Below are 21,878 nucleotides of genomic sequence, written 5' to 3' on the forward strand. Positions count from 1 at the left end.
AAAAAAAAAAAAAAAAAAGAAATTTATATCAGTTCTCCCTGGGACAAAGGGCCAGGAACTGGGGTGAGAAGCAAATGGGGCTGCCCAGTGAGACCAAAGGCCACTGCCTTTGGTGACATCGCTGTAGAATGAGCTGCTCCTTGAGCCACACAGACGGGCCAGGCGATGGAAACACCTTCCCAGGGGCTGGAGGAGTGAAGTTCAATTTGGGAAAATCCACTTCAAGATAAAGTGAAAACCAAGAGCTTTTTGTCAGGAAGGCAAGTTGGAGTGAGCAGCCAGCCATGCCGAGGCACACCTGCGACCCCAGCCACTCAAGAGGCTAAGGAAGATGACAAGTTGCAGGTCAGCCTCGGACCTAACAGGACCATGTCTTGAATAAAAATAAAAAGGACTGAAGTGTAGCTCAGCAGTGGAGCACTTGCCTAGAATAAGTGAGGCCCTGGTCCACAACCTAGAAAAGGAAATATACCCTTTGAAGCCCAGGAAAACCTGCACAATCAAGTTCACTCTGACAAGCACCAGCACTGCAAGAAACAAAACCACTTAAGTGGGCAGCCTCTGCTGGCTGACAGAGGCAGGAAAGCTAACAAGGGTGGGGTCACAGTTCTGAGGGGTGCCTTAATCCAAAACTCACCATAGTTGCAAATTACTGCAGTTCCAAGGTGCACCTTAATCCAAAACTCAGCAGTGCAACTTCTAGGCAAATTAAACCACACCCAGAAAGACAGCAGCAAGACATGATGGCTCCCACTGTCTGGCTCCTGCTCCTGGCATGAGATGCCAGCCAACAAAGACCCAAATATCTAGGCCTTGAACACGCAGCAGGAGGGGTGGCAGCAGAGCCAGTGCAGCAGCAAGCTGAGGTTCACTCACACCCAGGGCCTGGCTGGGCCAGCTGCGTGTCTCCATGTCACACGTCCCAAGGCTGATAGACCACTGTCCACTGTCTTTTCGAATCAGAAGACCTCACTCCTCATTCATCTTAGGGAAATTAACAAGCAGCTCTCCACACTTCTTAACCTAATTCTGGTAACCTCTCTCTCATGAGTATCAGCTTTACATATCTTTCCATGTGGTTGGAGTGAATAAATAAATATTTTACACCCATGTGTACATGTGTGTATAAAAAAAATGTCCTATTGTCTATCTTTTATTTTACTCTAATTTATTTATACTCTGGGGTTCTCATATAAGAGAAACCATGTAATACTGAAGCTTGTACGTCTGATTTAGTTCATTTACCACTGAATAGGGAGAGAGATCTTTGGCAAAAGGGTATTGTGTCCAGAGACAGGGGAGGAAGGAAGGGAGGGGAGGGGATGGAAAAAGAAATAAGACATGTTGTATGATGTACCAACTCCTCGTGAAGGTAATCATTACTTGCTGCAAACAGGCACTAGTAAAGAGACAGACAGACAGACAGAAGTAAAAAAAGAATTAACATCACTGGCCCTCCAGAAGATACTGTTTACTTATAATTCAAGGACCAAGCAGCCAATAACCATGGAGACACAGACTGTACACCTGCCAATTCTACTCGTATTTTGCTCTTTCTATTCTGCCTTATAGACATTTCTTCAATTAAAACCGATTTTTCAACTTTTCTTTACAACCCAAGTTCCACTGTCTCCCCTCCCCTACCAATGATTTTTCCTCCTTCCATATGTATCTAACATTAGTATTACAGAAGTCAAATTAATTTTTCATTATTTTTCTTATTAAAAAAACCCACAAGCGGGGCTGGGGATTTAGCTCAGCGGCAAAGCGCCTGCCTGGCAAGCGCAAGGTTGTGAGTTCGGTTCCCAAAAAAAAAAAAAAAAAAAAAAAAAAAACCCACAAGCATATTGAATGAACTTTCACAATGGACCTACAGCCCTCAAATTTCAAGATGCCTGGTAGATGTCTGAAAAATGAACAGCAATGCCTGTGGGTTACCTCCCTGTGCAGTCACAACCTGTGGGTCAGCTCTCTGTGTGACCACAGCCCGTGGGTTAGCTCTTTCTGTGTGACCACACCCACAGATCAGCACTCTTCCTCAGTGATCGGAAGCAGGCACTGTCAGAATGCAAAGGCTGTCTTCCACCTGATCCTTATCCTCCAGGAAGTGAGCTTCCTCAAAACTCACTCTCCACTCGCTCACCAGGCGTGGGTGGAGATTTAGAACCTGGGAGCCACAGCCACAAAGCTCCCATAAAGTTCAGTGAGTCACCATCCACGCCAAGTTTCTAGGCAAGAGAAAACAGACATCCTCTGTTTGTACTTGGTTGAACCTGTCCACATTCCGCAGAAGCATTTCCCCTGCTCGGCCTCTTCCTCCACACATAGGTGTGCAAGGATCCAAGGACCCAGGGACCCAGGGACCCAGGGACCCAGGGACCCAGGGACAGTCCTCCACTGGCCCAGCCTGCCCTTCCTGCCTCCTCACCAACCCCACACCTGCTTCCCCCCAGGACTTCACCATGAGCACTTCCTTTTGTCAAACGTCCTTCTCACTTCCCTGCCTGGCAATGGCCTGCTCCTCCATGCCCAGCAGCAAGAAAGTTCCCATCCACTGGCACCCTGTCTGCACGCCAGCCTCCACTGTGGCACTGGCCAGGCTGATGGGCAGGGACTTTGATGGGGGTTGTTCTCCCAGCGCTGCTGGGACTCAGCCTTCAGCACCCCTTCTCTCTGCCCTGAGTGTGTCAACACATTTACCCTGTATTTCATAACAGGGAAACTGAGGCTCTGGGAAATCAGACAACGTGCCCCCAATCACAGAGCCCTTTAAAGTCTAAGGAGCAACCTGAGAGCAGTGAAAACCTATGTCCACATAGAGACTAGTATCCAAGTGTTCATTATTCCTTATGGCCAAAGAGCGGAAACGAATGTCTGTCTGGTGGTGAGTGAATGACCAAATGTGGTCTAGCCACAAGGCAGAGTGCTATCCAGCCACCATGAGGAACGCAGTACTCAGCATCAGTGCACCTCAAAATCCCTACGCTCAGTACAAACCAGACACAAAGTACCACATGCTTCTGGGCCCACTTATGGAACCAGGAAGTGGACTTGTGGTTACCTAGGGTGGAGGGAGAGAACCAGTTCGCTGCACACAGGCGTGAAGGATCTTGGGGTGAGAACAAGATCCTACATCTGAATGACAGTGATGGTTGTACAACCCAGCAAATCCACTGAAAACCATCGAACTGCCCAGGAAAAATGGGTGAACTGTATAGCTGTAAAATATACAACATTTTAAGCTACCAAGTAACTCACAAACCAACCCGCCTAACCACACCATGTTCTGGCCATGACCCCACGAACCGTGTCAAAGGCTCTCTCATGCCCTTGGCCTGGCTCAGCTGAGCTTGGGCCACCACAGTGCTGTCAACAGTAGCTGCTTATTTCTAATTGGAAACATAGGTGATGCTCAAAAAACAACAAAAAGGAGAAGCAAGATGTCGCTAGTATAGCCACAGACGCCAGAAGACATCACTAGGGAGCTGTGGTCCCTGCAAGTGGGAAGCTGTTCCTCCCCGCTGTGCCCCACAGCCTCCAGCCACCACTCTTGGGTAGAGGTGCTGGGCTCTGGGACAGCAGCAGGGCCAGGACCCAGCCATTCAAACTGTAGTCTCCACGGCATTTGCTGCCCACAGCTGTGTGGTGCCTGGTTAGGAGCAAGTTACCCCTACAAGTACAGAGCCCAGCACGACCCAGCTCCAGCTCCATTTCACTGCTCCCAAGTGCCATGGCTGAGACTACAAGGAGCGATTCCCTGACACCGGTCCTTGCTGGGGTGGGTGGGGAGCAGCACCAGCATATTATTGAAGAGGCAGAGAATAACCAGAGTGACTATCACCAGGCGGCCATAGTGCAAACTAAAACAATCCACAACACAAACAGAACCCCTCCTTAGCAATCAAAACAGAGGCCAAGGGCCCGTCCAAGGACGAGGACTGGACTCTGTACTGAAATCAGGTCGGCTGGATGCTGTCATCTATCACCCCACCCTGCACTGGAACATGTGGTATTGACCCGCAGAGGCCATTTACCATGGGGAATTTAATGAGGTGATAACCAAGTGGCTCACATGAGCCCTTGCAAGGCCCTGGCACTTGGCTCTGGGTGCTATGTACCTCACTCCTTTAGAGCTACCCCATAAGGAGAGTTTTACTATTGTCCCCCTTTGGACCCGAAGAATCTGTGCTATTCCTGGCCTCAGAGCTATTCCTCGAGGCCCTGGGCTATGTGATCACCAGCCCAGATCTTTTTTTGTTTTTGTTTTTGTTTTTTGTTTTGTTTTTTGTTGTTTTTTTTTTTCTCCGGTACCGGGAACCGAACTCACGACCTTGCACTTCCGGGCGTTTTTGCCGCTGAGCTAAATCCCCAGCCCCCCCAGCCCAGATCTTAATTCCTACCTGTTGAGTAAATGCACAGATCCTCCCCTCCTGGCCTGTGCAGAAAGCAGACGCATGTGCACATTAGCAAGCAGGACGTGCCAGACAAGTCCTCAGGAACAGAGGACAGGCTCAAAGGTAGGCAGAACCTAAAATACAGAGCTCACCCATGAGCACGGCCCAGGCCCAGCCTTGAGATAACATTGGCACCCCACCCCAGCAGGAGAGGCATGCTGTGCAGCTGAAGTCGTGGGAGTGAGACCTCTGGACCAAGCTGCACAGCACTGACGGGCACGCTGCGCTAGCGTCCGCCTCCCCCTGGGCCTGCAGAAGAGTCCTGCACGCACCTGTGGGCGCTGCTGGCCACACTCATTGATAGGACACTGTGCCCCAGACCTGCTGCCAGCTGCTGGTCACGCATCACTAGGCAGGGGCCTGGGCCATGGCAACCTCCAGGTCCAGCAGGCTGCACGAAATTGTTCTCCTCCAGCCAGACCCAACTTCCCCTGCAGGCCCAGGAGGCCTTGGCCAGCCCAAGCCGTGTGGGACCAGGCTCCCTGTGCTAGATGGCATCTTTCTTTCTCTGTTGAACAGGTGAGATACTCTTCCAAACTCACTTTACTTTCACCAGTCCATGCTTGCAGAACACAATGACCAGCCCTTTGTGGGGAGCTGCTGCACAGACAGCACACGGCCTCACTTTTCCCTCCGCTTCTCCTCCAACCTCCATCTGCTGGTCCCCATCCCATCTGCAGAAGACCCCAACTACCTGTCTCCTTCAATCGATCTTTCACACTGCTCTGTGTTTACACTTCAGGTTTCTCATGTAAGAGAAACTATGTCATATTTCAGTTGTGTCTGATTTATTTCACTTAACACTATGGTCTCAAGCTGCACCCATTTTCCTACAATGACTCAAGTTTATCCTTCTCTACGGCAGCATGGTACTCCATTATGTGTAAACACCGCACTTCACCCATTCACCTGACAGCCAGCCAGGCTGTTCCCCGGCTGAGCCCTGACAAGCTGGGTTGCTGTGACATGCGTGTGGGTGAGCACATGGCCTGTGCTCCACCACTGAGAACACCCCAGGCAGAAGGCCCACACCGCCCCGAGCAGAGCAGGAGACGCTCGGTGCTGATGCTCTGGTCTGTGCTGAGGGCCCGCAGAGAGCCCTGGCAGCCCCTGCAAATTCCACTTCTCCCAGGCCAGCTAGGAGCACACTGGTCACTAGCTCTGCAACTCCCTACAGCAAGTGGAACCTGCATGGGAATCTGGAAGATGCCAGAGACAGCCGGGCATCTCGGGTGTGCGAGGGGCTGGCCAGGGGGCGTGGTTCACGACAAACCGCAGGCTTTGCTGTCCACCCTGACTTCAGCCTGCCCAGCCACCTGGCTCAGTTCAGCCCTGCCGGGTCTGACCCCAGGACAGGGACAGGAGAGCAGGGATGGGACAGCAAGCACACTGCACCCAAGATCAGCCACGTTCCGCATGTGTGACCTTCCAGGAGCAGGCGACATGGAGCGGGCTGTCCTCTCTGGGAAGGGCAGGAAGAGCAGGACACTACCGTCTCAGCTGGCACCGGCACCGGGCTGGATTAAATGAGGTAACATGCGGGATAGACTAAGAAGAGCCTGGAGCTCCATCAGCAAGAGCCTGATGTGGGCAAGTGGACCCCAAGTCCGGAGCAGGTGCCACTCTGTGCATCTAGCCAGGGGCCTGCATGAGGCCCCAGAGGAGCCTCAGAGTCTGGAGTACACGCGGGAATGACATTTGCACAGTGGCTGCTTTGAAGGTTAAATGTGTGAGGTCACAAGTGCCCGGCACCCACAAGGTGATCTGGCACCCACAGCCATCAGAGCAACTCAAATACTAACTTGTCCTTCAGTCCTCAGCCCTAACTCTGTGTGGGAACGAGGCGATGCCTCACAAGGCAAGGGCGGAGTCACAGGGTCCTGGCTGCTGGCTCCCGGGACCGAGAAACCCCACTTCCAGGGGTGCACTGCAGACTGCCTGCCTGCCTGCCTCCCTCCAGCCAGGAACAAATCTAAAGCATAAGTTGGTGCCACTGCATAAAGAAAAGCAGCACACTGGCAGGGAAGTGATTCTCCTCTGGGGCCACTGTCCTAGAAATACTGGGACAGCATCACCGCAGGACAGCTGGGAGTGCTTCCCTGGAGAGAGGGGGACAGAAAAGGGAGGAAGCAAATGGAACTGTTGGCTACACAGAGCAAGGCCCTTGCAGGTCTGCAACAATAGGACACTACTATCTCTGTGGGGCCAAAACAACATGTGTGGCACGCGGGAACCATCCCAGCGGAGGGGACTGGAGGCTGTCCCAACATCAGATTCAGCAGGTCTCGTACGGCCACAGAACATGCAATTCCAACACATGTCCAGGGCAGACCCGCGCTGTTGCCCAGGACTCCTTCAGAGGATGCCTGGCTGGGGTCATAGGTCAGTGCAGAGCCTGACGGCCACGCCACATGGGCTGCAGCCACTACCAGCTGGGTGGCTTTAGAATTATTTGGCTTTCCTTCTATAAACTATCAAACGGAGTAAGAATGTGCTTCTCATGCATGGTTGCTATAGGACTCAGTTCATGAACCCACACAAAGCACCTGAAATGGTGCCCACACAGAGCAAGTGCCCAGCACTCACTGGCTCTCCCCTCAGTCAAAAACACAAGCGCGCAGGTACATGGTGTGTGCACATGAGTGTGTTCACATAAGAAGTGTGTGCAGCACAATTCTTTTCTTCTCCTGAGGCTCCGCGTGCGGCTCAGTATCATGAACAACCTTAAATTCAGAACCACGGAGCTTGACTTCATCCGCCTTCCACAGTCTCTCACTCACCCCGCCCGGGCTGTGCACCGCATCACTGAGACCCAAGGGCTGGGGAGGGTCACCACAAGCACAGGGAACAGCGGAGCCTTCGAGGACAGAACACGGATGGGTCAAGCCTGGGCTGGCCTCCAGCTCTTGGTCACCCCCAGAGCTCAACGCATGCCTGCCCCCAAGGGCCTCGAGCCTCTCCCTCCGTCATCTGCTCACTGCTGCCGTAAACACCAGCGCTTTAGGCCTCTGAACAGGCTGTCCACCCTGACTTCTGCCTGCCCAGCCACCTAGCTCAGCCCAGCCCTGCCGGGTCTGACCCGAGGACAGGGACAGGAGAGCAGGGACGAGACAGCAGGCACACTGCACCCAAGATCAGCCACGTTCTGCATGTGTGACCTTCCAGGAGCAGGCGACACGGACTAGGCTGCTCTCTCTGGGAAGGGCAGGAAGAGCAGCACACTACCGTCTCAGCTGGCACCCACACCCCGACTCCTCTATCCCTCCTCCAATAAAACACACTTAGCTGTCTGGGAGGTGAAGTAGCAATAATATTTTCAGGACAGTAACTTCAAGAGAAAAACACTTTCATGATATGGCTGGTTATAGATAATTTTGAAAATAAAAGTTACCCTGATACATGAAAACAGGACATCCTAGAACAAACGGTGAAAAGTTACTCTGACTGTTGTTACTCACATCCATGTCCTCACGGTTTAAACAATACTTCTCTGGCCTGCAGGTGACACCCTGAAGCCCCTGGGAAACTCCCAGTACTTGGCACCTTTGGAGCTCAGCCTCTCAAAAGAGCAGCCCTCTGACACAGTGCTGTCTGGCAGTTTCAAAGGCAGCCCTAAGTTAGAAAGAACAATTCCCTATTTCAAATCAGTGATTAATAATTTTTAAATAAACGTGGTGGGACAAAAAATATGTTTTATTTACTAATGACTCATTCTTGGGTCCATTAACTTCCTACAACCCATTCAGCTGTAATAAAATGACTTTAACTCTTACAACACAGAGCTGGAATACTACAAAGGAAAACACCAGCAAGGGCTGGCACCTGCACAGCACACAGTGACTCTCAGAGACCTCAGCTAAGCCACCAAAGCCAGATGCAAAGCCATCCGTGGAATCTGTTGACCCAGAGCAGCAACTCGCAGGTGACAGAGTCAGAATGGTGGCTTCTGGGAGGAGGTAAACCAGAAAGGGGTGCGTATGGGGTATGTGGGGAGTCCACAGCAATTACCCTCTTCCACCAAGTCCAGGGTGTCATGCTGCTCACAGGCCGGCTTCCTCTCTTCCTCCTGGCAGATGTATTCAAAGCATTCCTCCTCCCCACCTGCATCTCTCAGGGACATTGCTGATGAGACACGAAAGCTGGAACATCACCCTAAAGGGTGCTTCTCGGGAGAGCGCTTGGCCACCTGCCCCAAGGAGCCCTGGGGCCCGGGCCCAAGGGGCACGCGCTGGGACATGTCCCAGGCCACTGGCACACAGGAGTGTGAGTGGAGCCACTCGCCAGTATCAGAGGCAGGATCCCGAGGAGGGTGGGGCGGGTGAGGCACCTGCCCGAGTGGTGGCCCTGCCCAGAGCCACCCACCCAGGGAGGAGCTAGGCCAGCAGTGCAGGACCTCAGCCTCTCCACCACCAGGCGGGGCTCCCCACGCCCTCCCTCCTAGGAACCGTCCTGCAAGTTTCACAGCCACTGCACAGGGAAATACCAGCTGCGTCTGGAGTAGGTCCACCTGCCCAGATGTGGGGCTGGAGGTATGCGGGTGGGACTGCCCCACAGCCCCGCTGAGGCCTTCCTGTGGACGTGCACGGGCCTGGAATCAGGAGACTCTGAATGCAGCCACACTTGGTGAAGGAACTGGCCTTCTGACTCCCAGCAGAGCCAGAGAGAGAGGTGGGCACTACTGTGCCAAGCTCAGCATAACTGCCTTCCCTTGGCAGTGATGTGTCACATTTTCCTGCATTAATCTGCTCCTTATAAATGCCATTCTCACCTTAAATCTGTTTCCATAAATTCAAAAAATCCTTTCCAACTGCTAAAAACGACAAGATAGAAATCTAAAGCCAAATAGGAGTCTACTGCTTCGAGGTGCATCCTGACGTCAATTCCACTGACTAGGACATGGTATTCAGGATTTCCTCTCCCCTACTTTTAATCATGAAGATATTTAAATATACAAAATACTTTAAGGAATACTATTGTAAACTCCTATATCCCTCCACTAACACTGAATAATGAGTATTGTGTATTTCTTTGGACATAGCTGAGATTTACAGAAAAGTTACATGAAAAGCACAAAAATTCCTGAATGTTTTTCATCCACATTCCCCAAGGGAACACTTCCCACATCTGGCTTTCTCCCTCTCAGCAACCAGGCAGCGCTTCAATCTAATCTGAAGATCTCAGTGAGGTCTCCTTCAGTCAGTTGTCCCAAAAGCACCGCAGGCAGCAGAAACCCACAACTGTCAGTCCCACCGAACTGGGATGTCTCCTGGTGACCTTAATCCAGGACAGCTTCTGGGTCTTTGAATTCAAGGCAGTGGCCATTCTGAACGCACCAACCACTGTACTGGTGGCTAGTCCCTCCCACTGGGTGGGCCTGATGTCTCCTGATGACAGATGGGCTCAGGTGCTCTGGCCAGAGCCCAGAAGGTGCAGCTTTCCTTCCAGTGCACCTTACGGGAGCACCTGTTGCAGGTTAAGACATCCCCGCCAGCGCTAACTTGGCTCCCAGTTCAGGTGACATTGTACCACACGGCTCCTCTCCTTCCCTACGTAATTGTCTGGTGGTAGCCAGGTATAGTGGTGCACACCTGCAATCTCAGCACTCGGCACTTGGGGAGGCTGAGGAAGGAGAGTAAATCTGAGCTCAGGCTAGGCAACTTAGCAGTTTAGTGAGACCTGGTCTCCAAGTAAAAGAGAAAAGGGGGTGGGATGTAGCTCAGTGTAAAGGCCCTGGGGTTGTTCCCCAGGGACATGTGGAGACACACTCTGAGGTCACTAGTTGTAGTAATCTTGCCTTGACCATTTGTCAAGATGGAAGGTAAATACTGAATTTTTCACCCCCACCCCCGATTCCCACTTACTAGGCGGCTTTCTCCGCTTGGCAGTGACTTTCTCTCCTCTCCTGTTCACAAAGTCCATTGTTCACTCTGTGGCCCTCCTCTTCAGCTCTCTGTACCTCCTCCCTCACACCCCACTTCTCTGTAATCCACAGCAGAACTGGCAAGGAGGGAGGTCACTTCCTAAGGGCCCCGCTTTTTCCCTTAAATAAACAAGCCTAGGTGCTGGGCGCTCCTGTCAACTCCCTAGTCCTGGGCTTCTCCGTGTAGGGAAGACACTGTCTCTACTAAGGCTGGCGATAAACACTTACTCTCAACTAAAACAGTTTCACTACAAAACTTCATATTGAATTCCTGTGTGTGCACATGTGTGTGTTACTAGGGATTGAAGCCAGAGCCTTGGAACTGAGCTACATCTCTGTCTTTTTGTTTTTTACTTAGAGACAGGGTCTTGAACTTTAGATCCTCAGCCTCCTAGAATGCTGGGATTATAGTTGTGTGCCACTGAGCCTGGCATATTTAATTCCTTTTTAAGAAAACATCACCTGCACAGCCGCTAGAGGCAATGCTATGGCTGGAGAAGCTGAAGTCAACCTCTGCCTGCAAGCAAGGGCCCATCACACAATAAACATGAGATCAAACCCTGGAGAGGTCCATTCGCATCATGTGACACTTAGAGAACAACGTGTAGGAAAATTTTAACAATCATCTCAAACTCTCGGACCAACTTCCTAACTCAAGCTCACGATGCCTCTAACAAACTGCACTCGGGAGCTAGCCACCTTACCTAGGGTGCCATTTCAGAGGCCCCGAAACCAAGTGAAGAACAGGACTATCCTTGTCTATTACCGCAATTTCCCTCACAGAGGAGGAGGTCATGGAGCCACTCCTATGGCTCAGTTTCCTCCTTGAAAACCCGTAAGAGAGTGGCCACCTCCTGCCCAACCCCAAAATCTGTAAGCCAGGATGGGGAGAACGTGTGGGGAGGAGACCAGGCTGACAACAGAGGAGGCGGGGCAGCGAACCGTGGTCATAGCCCACACCTCGCTCAAAAGGCCACTTGCCTTTTCTAGGGGACTTTTTTTTATTAAAAAAAAAACTGACAACTAGTGTTACTTCTGAGGAAATAAGTCCCAGCTGAGCCCTCACTGCTGATCACGTGCTCTCACTGTCCGTGCACCATGTCTGTCTCCATGGATGCAACATCCACATGGCCATCTCACCCCTAGAGGGAACCTGGGTCCATCCAGGCCCCAGCAGCACCCGGACCACGGCCACGCACAGGACCCAGGCAGGAGCACAGGCAGGCCGCTCTTCCTGCCCTCTACCCTCCACAGGACCACACAGAAAGGCAGGGTCCTCTGGCTACTGCTTGGCACCATTTCCCAGTGACCTGCAGAACCAGGGTAAGACTCAAGACTTCATAAGCCGTGATTCTTCCAGCCCTCTGTATGCTCTCCACCAGCCTGAGCAGAGCTCTGGACACACACTGGAAGCAGGGAGATTCCTCAGACCTAGGGTGGGGAGGGAGAGGTCATTCCCTATGATTGGCCAAGGTCTAAAGGTCCTGGCTGGAGATGGGACACACCTAAGTGACAATTCAAGTGAACCAGAGGGCTGACGCCAGTGTGGCAGCTGCCTGCCCTGCCGACACGGCGTGAGTCCTGGAAGGCTGCTGCTCTGCATACTGTGCCCATTGCTGGCTGCTTCAAACCTCTACCAGTTACTTCAAGAAACTGACCAATCAACGTCCTCCAACTTCTGATTGTTACAGCTCCTATCCCATGCCTCGGTTACCCCCGCTGGGTCTTATCAGGGTGCAGGGGTCAGAGATAGGGACCCAATGAAAAGAGAGAGAGGTCATCAATACCAAAGCTCTCCCCAGCCTCCAGGGTCAGGGGCACAACCCCTTCACTCCACCCAGTCTTTACAGAGGGTCCTGATGGGTCGGAATCTGTTCCCACCTACACACTTACTTTCCCAGTGCTAACTCTACAGTCTGCCCTTGACATAAATGATGAATTTGCATCTTTTTCAAAGCATTTGACTCACCTTTTGTTATCAGCATGGAAAGTTCCTTAGAAGTTTCCCTCAATATTGATTCAAAGGCTAAATTATAATGGAGACAAAGCAAGGCTGTGTCTGCTGATTTGCAATTAAGAAGATCCGCATCTACAAGGGCAAGTTCCCTTCCTGACAAACCTGCCCGAGGCTAGGAGGGAACCCAGCTAGTTAGAAATGAATACACAGGTACCCACAAGTCAGCACACACAAGAAGTGCCCCCTGTGTGGTCTCCTGACAGATCGTTTCAGGCCTCAGCCCCTTTCACCCTGTTTTTCTGTCTTTAAGTGGAATTACGAAAATGCTACTTAGCCAGTAAACTCTGTTCCCAACTGTTTTCTCCCCTTCACCCAACAACAGGAAAGAGATGAAAGGGCCACGGATATAACTCAGCGGCACAAGTGCCTGCCTGGCAAGCACAAGGTCCTGAGTTCGATTCCTGATTCCTGGTACCAAAAAAAAAAAAGAAAGAAAAAAAGAAAGGACAAGAATTCTGCTCCACACACATCCAGACTGTAACAGCAATCAGCAATGATTAGTCCTTGGACCCTTGAGCCTGCTCCTCTTCCATTTGCCTTTGCGCTTAGGAAAGGAGAGATCAGGGTTGCTTAGGCCAAGAGACTCCACTGAGGACCTGAGGAGATGGACACCCACCTCAGAAAGGCTTCCTCTGTCCTCCAGCTGAGCATGGGGAGCGGCTGGCTTTCTTCCCCGTGTGTAAAGACTGGACGGGCAGCACTTGGCTTCATGTTAAGCAACCTTCTCCCATTTCCACGGCAGCCAGCACAGGAGGGGCCTGGCCACACCCAACTCACGCTCAGGCCCAGGACAGGCGCTCCACTGGAGCAGAGGTGCTGAAGCACTTCCACAAATTACTGAGGATTCAGAGTCACCCATCACCAAGGAAACCAGAGACATCAGTGATGGTTTCCCAAGAGAAGCAGGCCCGTGAGTGCCGCTGAGTGTTAGGCAGCAAGGTGAGAGCTGCTTCCCAAATCGTTCCACTCACAAGGAAACAGAATCCATTCACGCTTCCCCTCAGGACCCTGGGAGCTTACCACTGTCCTCATACTTAAGATGTGTAAAGACACACACCAACCCACCTCGACAATGTCTTCCTCACAGGACGCCGAGGGACCGTGGCAAAGCCTCTCGGCACATTTCTTCTGGAGCCCACAGTCAAGGCAAAGGTCTGCAGATCAGAGACCATTCTGCAGCTCCCAGCTGCTACATCACTCGGGTTATCAGATACACAGTCATGGCTGGATCAGTCTGAAACTTGCAATTCAATTAAAAAGCAGTTACCTTCCCTGTAATGGCTCACGTGGGGCCGGAACACAGCACCGCCGGGGAACAGACCCTGAGTGTGTATGTAATTGTGCCCTTCTTGGCAGAGGTTTATGACTGAGGGTCATTTTCAGGAAGAAATTGAAAAGGACAGATTCCCTGTGCAACACACAATGCCGAGGCCCAGCACTGCAGAAGCTGAGACCTCTTCAGCCAACCCTATCCAGAGGCCTTCTGAACATCTTCCCTGTGCTAGAAACCTCGGGAAACCTGTCCAGCCATTCAGCTTCCGGCCACGCAGCCTCCTCTAGAATGTGCCACACCCTCTCTGCACAAACCCAGACAGCCACAGGAGGACACATTCTCCCCTGCCTCATCCCACACCTCCAGCCAGTCTCTGCCAGATCCAACTGCAAGATCCACTCAAATCGCGCACTAAGTGGGAAGCTGCATCTGCCTCTCCCGAGGCCCCTGAAGCCCTCAGGTCTGTGCTCAAGAAAGGACAGATTGTCCAGGCCTGCTGCTGACACCCAGGGGCCGCTCCTGAACACTGAACCCCCAGCACACAGAGCACAGCTAACACACCGACACTTGCACACACATGCATTGACAACTCACTCACGGATTCACGTCTCATGCCAATCCATACAAGCACCAACCTTGCAAGCCCAGCACACCAACCCCCACCTCCCCTCCGAGCAAATGACTGTGCACACTGCCCAGGAGCCCTGGTATCAGAGCCCTGCCCACCTGCCATCTCCTCCCAGGCCCTGGAAACCAGCAGAGCCATCCATGCCTGCTGTCAGTCAGTTCCGGTCCTGCCCTCTGCCTGCCTCCCCACCCCCCAGGAAGACAATGCCTCTATACACCCTCAGAGCTTTCTCAGGGGCCATAATTACCGTCCGAGCATTCTTCATAGTACCAGTCTAGTTCATAGTAATCCGCCTCGATAAATTTCTGCATAGTCAGTATCTGTGCAGAGGGAAGACAGGACTTCACAGCGCCGGGGACATCAAGTGAATCGCTGCCATGACTCCCTGCCCTCCCAGATAACCGGGCAGAAGAGCACCCCGAGACACACCGGAATCCGGCTATGCATGCTGAACCACAGTCCGGAGCCAGATCAGGAAAGAGGCCAGGAAAGAGGAAGTCAGTGGAGGGCGGGGGAGGGGAACGGGGGAGCAGAGGGGGTCAATTTCAGAGCTCTCCAGACCCTGGCAGCCCTGCTAATAAACGGCCCTGGACAGCAGCTCTGAATGGGAGTAGCTGAAACCGTCCTATCCAGACGCCTGGAGGGTGACGTCAGGGACACACACCACCTCCCAGGCAGCTCACTCTAGCCTTGCCTCCACTCTCCACTCATCTTTCAATCTAACCGTTGCCACAGAAACGGGCTGGCTCAGAAAAATGATGCAGAGATGGAGGAAATGTCTTCCAAGGATGCTGGGAGCAGAGGCTGCGAGGCGCCTTGAGGGAGGAGGGACGGTGCAGACGGCTCCACACCACCAGCACCGCAGAGACAGGGACAGGCTCTTGGCACTGCTCCGGTCACTACAGAAAGTACCTCTGCATCTGAGAAATGCCACCTTTGCAAATTTGCAAACCAGTACCTTTGGTTTCCTTTCCTCAATCAGATTTTAAACGTTTTTTAAATTTTAGACCACTACCTGAAGGAAATGTAAATTACTCAGAAAATGGCAATGTTTTCACCGAGATAATTATTCTACGCTCATGGCTTTGCTCAAACTTGTGGAAAATGGCACGCAACCCACCAGCAGAGGGGACCACCATTTAGAAGGGCTCACCCAGCACAGTGCACTCCTGCATGGACACTTAGGTGTGCAATCTGAGTGCAGCAGTGCACAGGAGCAAGGGTCACTGCCGGGGAGTGGGAGCGGGCGGGGGGCTTCGAAACTGTCATGAGGAATGCACCTAGCGTGTTTCATGCCCTTTAATAAACAGGTCATATATATTAGTTCTGAGTGTCTGACACATTTAAAACGTTTCATAATCAAAAGGAAATGGTGGGTCATTACATATTTTCGCTTGTTATGAACTAAACCTCACCCCTAGGCAGTGTCTCAGCCTTGGGGTAGGACAGCTCTGTTATGTTATGGAGGCCTTGGCACTGCAGGATGCCACTCAAGAAATCTGGCTCCATCCTCCAACCCCAAATGTGACGAGCAGAAATGTCTCCAGACATTGCCAAATGTCTCCTAGATGCAAAATGGTCTGGCTGACAATCCTGCCCTAGATCAGATCACTCACCTCCTCTGCCCGCCCACAGCAGCCCATGTGGACAGCCAGCCCTCGGTCGCTGCTAAAGACAGCTTCCAAGACCCCACGGGTGGCAACACCCCAGAGGGTCAAGACTCTTCTCTAGAAGGTGGAAGGTTTGCGTTTCACCTGTGCACGCCCTCCCACGCACTGTGACTCCTCTCTGAGTTACTCCAACACCTTAACACAGCACGAGTGCTGGGCAAACGGCTAGCACACTGTTCAGGGATGAATGACAAGGATGAACGTCTGCACATGTTCAGGACAGACGATCTTGTTTGCATATTTTCAACCTACAGTTGGCTAAGTTGGCAGATGCAGAACGTGCCAACACAAAGGGTCGACTACATATGCATGTGTGTATAAAATGGCATGTATATATTTATGTGTGTGCATGGTAGAAAATTGAGAGGAAAGCACATGTGTGCATACACATACTCCACACATATGTTCTTGCACACAATCTATTTTCTGTACAAGTCTATTGACCTCCTAAACCCCTGGAAGCTGAGGAGCCAGCAACCCTAGGCCCTGCCCCAGGCTCCGTCTGGAAGCCTCCCCTGTACTCCTTTAGGGCCACATCAGTCCCTCACCATCAGCCTCACCTGTACACTGGTGCAGATACTGCTCCAGCCTGCCCGCCCGCTATACACGCAGATCTGGTCTGCTATGGGCTGCAAGACCCAGCCCCAGCACCACCACCTACAGAGCCCCTGAGCCCCAGAAGAGAAGAGAGGCTAACAAGCAGAGCTCCCCACAAGCAGGCAAGGAAACCACCACATGTGTGCAGAAAGACCACTCCCAAGGCCATGCATCTTGGCTTAAGCTGTCAGCAGGTTTTGAGGGAGGCTCAGAAGCTGTGGGGAGCCACGCGTGGTAGCTCACACCTGTAATCCTAGCACTCTGGAAGCTGAGGCAGGAGGATCACTATGAGTTCAAGGAGGCCAGCTTGGGCTACAAAGCGAGTTCAAGGGCAGCCTGAACTGCACAGAGAGACCTTGTCTCAAAAAGACAAAAAAAAGAAAAAAAAGAAAAGAAGGTGTGGGGCGTAAGGAATCAGCAAGGTCCCCGGCGGTGCTTTCCCTGCTGCCACATCCTCAAGGTCAGGCACCCCTCAGATGTGTCTTCTCCCTCTAAGCCATCCTCAAACCAACTTCAAAGTCCTCTGGTCGAGCAGACGTGAGCCCACGGCCGCCTCACTTCCCCCTGTGCCCCCAGCTCTGGACACACAGCTTCGTCTTCTAGGACCTCGAACTACTTGAAGTCAGTAGTTGGTGCCTTCAGTTCCTCCTGCAGCTGCCCTTGTTATCCCAGCGCAGCCTCCCTCTGGTTTGGCCCACACCACCCCAAGGGCCCCTGACACACCATTCCTGAGGCAGGTGGCCCCAAGCTGGGTCCCCAGGTTTCCTGAGGGTTTATTTGTTTAAAAGGATTCCTGAAAAGAGCTCATAAGTAAATAAATAATAAATCTAAGCAAGGTGGGAAAAGGTTTTTCACAATGAAAATTAAGAAATTGAAATTAGAAGTATGAAACTAAAGAAGATACTAGAAGATGGAAAGACTTCTCATGTTGGTGGATCTGCAGATTTTTTTTTTTTCTTTTTTGAGATAGGGTCTCACTCTGCAGTTCAGACTGGCATAGAACTCATCATGTAGCCCAGGCTGGCCTCAAATTTCAGTGGTCCTCCTGCCTCAGATCCCCAAGAGCTGGAATTACAGGTGTGTACCACCACATCGACTTGAGAATTAATACTTTTTAAATGGTTGTACCAAAAAGCCATCTACAAGATTCAATGCAATCCCCATCAAAATACCAATGGCATTCTTCACAGAATTAGAACAAAAATCATAAAATACAGATGGGTAACACAAAAGATCCTGAACAGCCAAAACAGTTCTGGAGGAACAATGCTGGAAGGATCACAGTACATACTGCAAAATATACTATGCAGGCATTTTAATAAAACGGCATGACAATGGCATAAAAATAGACTCAGGCCAACAGAATAGAGGACCTAGGAATAAACCCACACAGTTACAGCTGGAGAGCCAAAACCATACAAACACTGGCAAAAAGAGCCTCTTTAGCAAATGGTGCTGGGGAAACTGGACACCCACCTGTAGAAGACAGAAACCAGTTATCTTTCTCTTACTCTGTACAAAGTCAACCTGAAACATCTCAAAGAATTGATACTTGAAAACTACTACAGGAAACCCTTGAAGACAATGCGATAGGCAATGGATCCCTGAGAAGGACCCTACTAGCTCAGGAGATAAAAGCAGGAACTGACACACGGGATCACATCCACTGAAAATCCTCTGCAGAGCACAGGACTAGTCCATGTGAAGAAACAACCAGAGAGGAGAGACTTGTGCCAGCTACTACCCTGGCACAGGGCTGGTCTACAGCATGTGTGAAGAGCTCAGAAAATACCAAAACAACAAGTAATCCAACCCATACATGAGCAAATAGCCAATAAAGACATGAAAAAATGACCAATTTATCTTTACTATGAGGGAAGTGCAAACCAAGACTACGCTGAGCTTCCACACACCCCAGCCAGAATGGCCACAGCAAGAACTCAAAAACCAGCAAACGCTGATGACGACGTGGGTGAAAGAAGCCCTTACACCTTGCTGATGGAATGAAAATGAGTGCAGCCACCATAGGAAACAGCATGGGGCTGCTCAAGAATCTCATTGAAGGCAGTGAAGTCGAAAAACACAGAGGTCCTACACGACAGCCAAGAGGAAGCCAGCAGGTGCCACCAACAGGTGAGCAAACGAAGAATGTGGTCTATGTGCTCGACGGAGGAGCAGTCCGTCAGGAAGAACAAAACCTTGTCGTTGCAGGGAAACGGATGGAACTGGAGACCACCGTGCTAAAAGAAATAAGCCAGACTCAGAAAGACAAGCGTCCGTTTTCCTCTCTCACACGTGGACTCTGGGGTGGAGACAAGGAGGGCATGGAAGTGGAAGATGACACCGAGGAGGGCTGGGGTTGGGGTGAAGAGACGGTAAGGGAGGAAGATTTGATCAAAGCACTCTATCAGCATGTATAGAACTATCAATGAAACCCATTATTTTACAATGAACATACACTAATAATTTTTTAAAGGGAAAGAATAAAGCAGTGTATCAGTAAGCACAAAGGAAACAGCACCCTTACAGGGGAATTTTAGGGGCCCTGAGCAGTCCTGGCACGAACATCCACACCAAAACTCCCACATTATAGCTCAGAAGGAGAAAATAATATACACACAGCTCTGCAGAGACAATGCCAAGATGAAAATTCAGGTGGATCTGGCTTCAATTCTACCTGCAGGCCCAAGCCCCCTGCAGCCACACCCCTCCCCACCTGCCTCTGCTCCCTGTGACCCTGTCTCCCGTCACAGCCCTCAATGAGTGTCGACCAGCACCAGGCCCGGAGCAACCCCCCTGTGGCTGGGTATTTGCCACAGCCCTGAGGACACCGGCTGCATAACCCTCAGCACCTGGCAGCGCCCGAGCCCTCAGGGACTGCTGCCCACCACGAAGACAGGGACAAGAACAAGGACACAGGGCCTGGCACTTCAGTTCCCCCGTCCAGGGCATCCAAGACAAATCAAGTGTCACTGCCTAACCCTTCTTCACCAGTAAGGACAACAAGATCCAAAGATGGCCTGCAAATAAGATCTGAAAGAAAAAAAGAGAGGCACCAGGGGGAGACACAAACCCTTGGGTCTCACAGAGGAAACAAGCTGTAAGTTTCATTTCAGAATAAAATTAGAATTCATCAGAAAAGCAAAAAGTTAAATTAGAAATATCAATGTGACTTCATGATATTAAAAAGAAACACAATGTGGCCCTGCAAGGACACCCTACACCACCTCCAGCCACCAGTGTCAGGGTGCAGGCCCTGCCCCTCAGCCAGGAAAGCCAGGTGGGCCCGCCACACTGGTATGAGGAGCCAGAGAGCGTCCAAGGTCCTGGCAGCAGACAGGCGTGGCTGCCAGAGTGGAGGCAGACTGCAGGCAGAGCTGGGACAATCTGAGCATCCGGAGGAGAAGGCGGTTGATTAAGTCCAGCTCAGGTGCTGAGTCTGTAATGGCCACGAATCCACGATGAATATGAAAACGAAACGGGGTGCCCAAGTGAACAGCAACTGACATATAAAAGAAGTAGAAGATAATAGGAAGTTATTTTTAATCCACTCTAGGAAGTTGGGTAGGAGGCTATGACTGCTCTGTCTCTGCCACGAATACCTTCTCCAAAGCTCTGTGTGAACATGTCTCCGAGTGGGGTGGCTATGAATATACCTGCTGGGTGTGGAATGAGGGGGCAGCTACTGCACCAAGAACAGCGAGGCCTCACATCACAGGCTGGATCCACACCAGACAGGCCAGGAGCAGACCCAGGGGTGCAGGAGAATGGGTTATCCAGAGGAGAGCAACTGCCCACCCTGGCCCTCAACTCCTGAGAGACCAAAGCCAGCACGACCCTGTAAACTGGAACTGCAAGACACCAACAGACAAAACCAGCTGGAAGTGCCACTAGGATAGGTAATGTCACAGTAACCAAGCATTAAGAATCTGCTTAAGCCTGGTATGATGGTGTATGCCTGCAATCCCAGCATTAGGGAGGCTGAGGCAGAAGGACTGCAAGCTGGAAGCTAATCTGGCTACATAGCGAGTTCAAGACCATCCTGGACCTGTCTTTAAAAATCCGAAGCGGGGAGTTGAATATGAATGGGAATTTGTCATTTCAGAAAAGACACCAGGCTGAACTAGAAGACCCTGTATGCCCCTGAAAGCTGTGAATGTGGAAAGGGTCTTTGCAAGTATAACTAGGTAAAGATCTTGTCTTAGTTACTTTCTCACTGCTGAGACAAAATACCCAACACCCAATGGTAAAGGGGGAAAGGTTTACTTGGCTCACAGTGTATAGCGAGTTCAGTCCATAATCAGCTGGCTCCAAGGCAGGCTGGTACAGCAGACAGGCATCGCAGAGGAGAAAGAGTTCATGGCAGGCAGAAGACAGCAAAAGCAAGCAAAGGGGCTTAGCAGCCTTTTTCTGCCCTTTTTATACTCTACCTAAGCTACTGGCATTAGGGCAATGCCCAACGAACCAGTGGACTGATTCAGTAATCACCCACCCTTAACCCCAGCACCACACACTGATTCAGCCACCTCTGAAAAAGCCCTGCCTGTGCAATGTGTGTAAATTACCAGAAACACCAATAATTTTCCTAGTGTATTCACGAAGAAGTTATAAAATGTGCCTCATTTATCAGAAACAAAATTCCACGCTGTACTCACCAATCAAGTTGACATCTGTGGCTTGCAGGAAGGGAGGATGAAATGGAAGGCAGTTATTGTTTGGAAGGAGAGTCCCCTTCCACAAGAACATCAGGACTCTGGCTCTCTGGTGTCCTTTCCCTCCTTGGGAGAGTCTGTAGCCCGCTAGGACCTGTTTCTGGCTCACTAGGTCCCGATCTTCTCAGAACCAAGACCGTCTAAGGTTGTCTGTTCTTGTCTTTTCTTTAACACTGTTCTATTTTATTTTGATTGCTTTCTTTCCCTTCCCTTCTTTCCTTCCTTAGCTTCTTTTCTAGCTTTTCTGGGGCCAATATGAGACCAGTAATCATAGCAAGTATTTAAAGCCCTGACTGAGATCACATCCACAAACACACGGATCTGGGCTCAGGCTAACACTTACGTGCACTTACATACGCTTTCCTGTCATCATGTCTTTGTTTACAACCGCACAAGTGGCCGGCATTTGAGTCATAACTCAAGACTTTACTCATAAGTCAAACCCAAAATTCTGTCATAACCCAAGTTGTTATGTCAGGCCAGTCATTAGCTTGGGGGTCCCCTATATTCTTCATGTCTGTCAAGATAACTAGATCCCTGCAAAGCAGATACCATCAAAGTCTTGGCACCAGGCCTAAGCAGAGATGCTGAAGTTTGCCACAGAGCC

General features: G+C 51.1%; 1 protein-coding gene across 7 annotated transcripts in view; it reads right to left on the reverse strand.

Moving 5' to 3' along the window:
- Trak1 (trafficking protein, kinesin binding 1) overlaps positions 1 to 21,878 on the reverse strand; it is a 90,407-nt gene that overhangs the window by 40,101 nt on the left and 28,428 nt on the right. Inside the window, exon 1 of one of the 7 annotated variants that reach the window (XM_013513471.1) lies at positions 14,540 to 14,863. The exons of 3 other annotated variants lie outside the window; for them this stretch is intronic. In XM_013513471.1, coding sequence (XP_013368925.1) covers positions 14,540 to 14,603 — 64 coding nt within the window. In that variant the 5' untranslated portion in view covers positions 14,604 to 14,863. Of the gene's footprint in view, positions 1 to 8,462; positions 8,745 to 14,539; positions 14,864 to 21,878 lie in introns of those variants that run through there. 3 more of the 7 variants (XM_005383553.2, XM_013513472.1, XM_005383562.2) reach the window with 3 other exon arrangements.

Source organism: Chinchilla lanigera, unplaced genomic scaffold (genome assembly GCF_000276665.1).
Source record: "Chinchilla lanigera isolate Chin_1 unplaced genomic scaffold, ChiLan1.0 scaffold00019, whole genome shotgun sequence".
Lineage (NCBI taxonomy): Eukaryota > Metazoa > Chordata > Mammalia > Rodentia > Chinchillidae > Chinchilla > Chinchilla lanigera.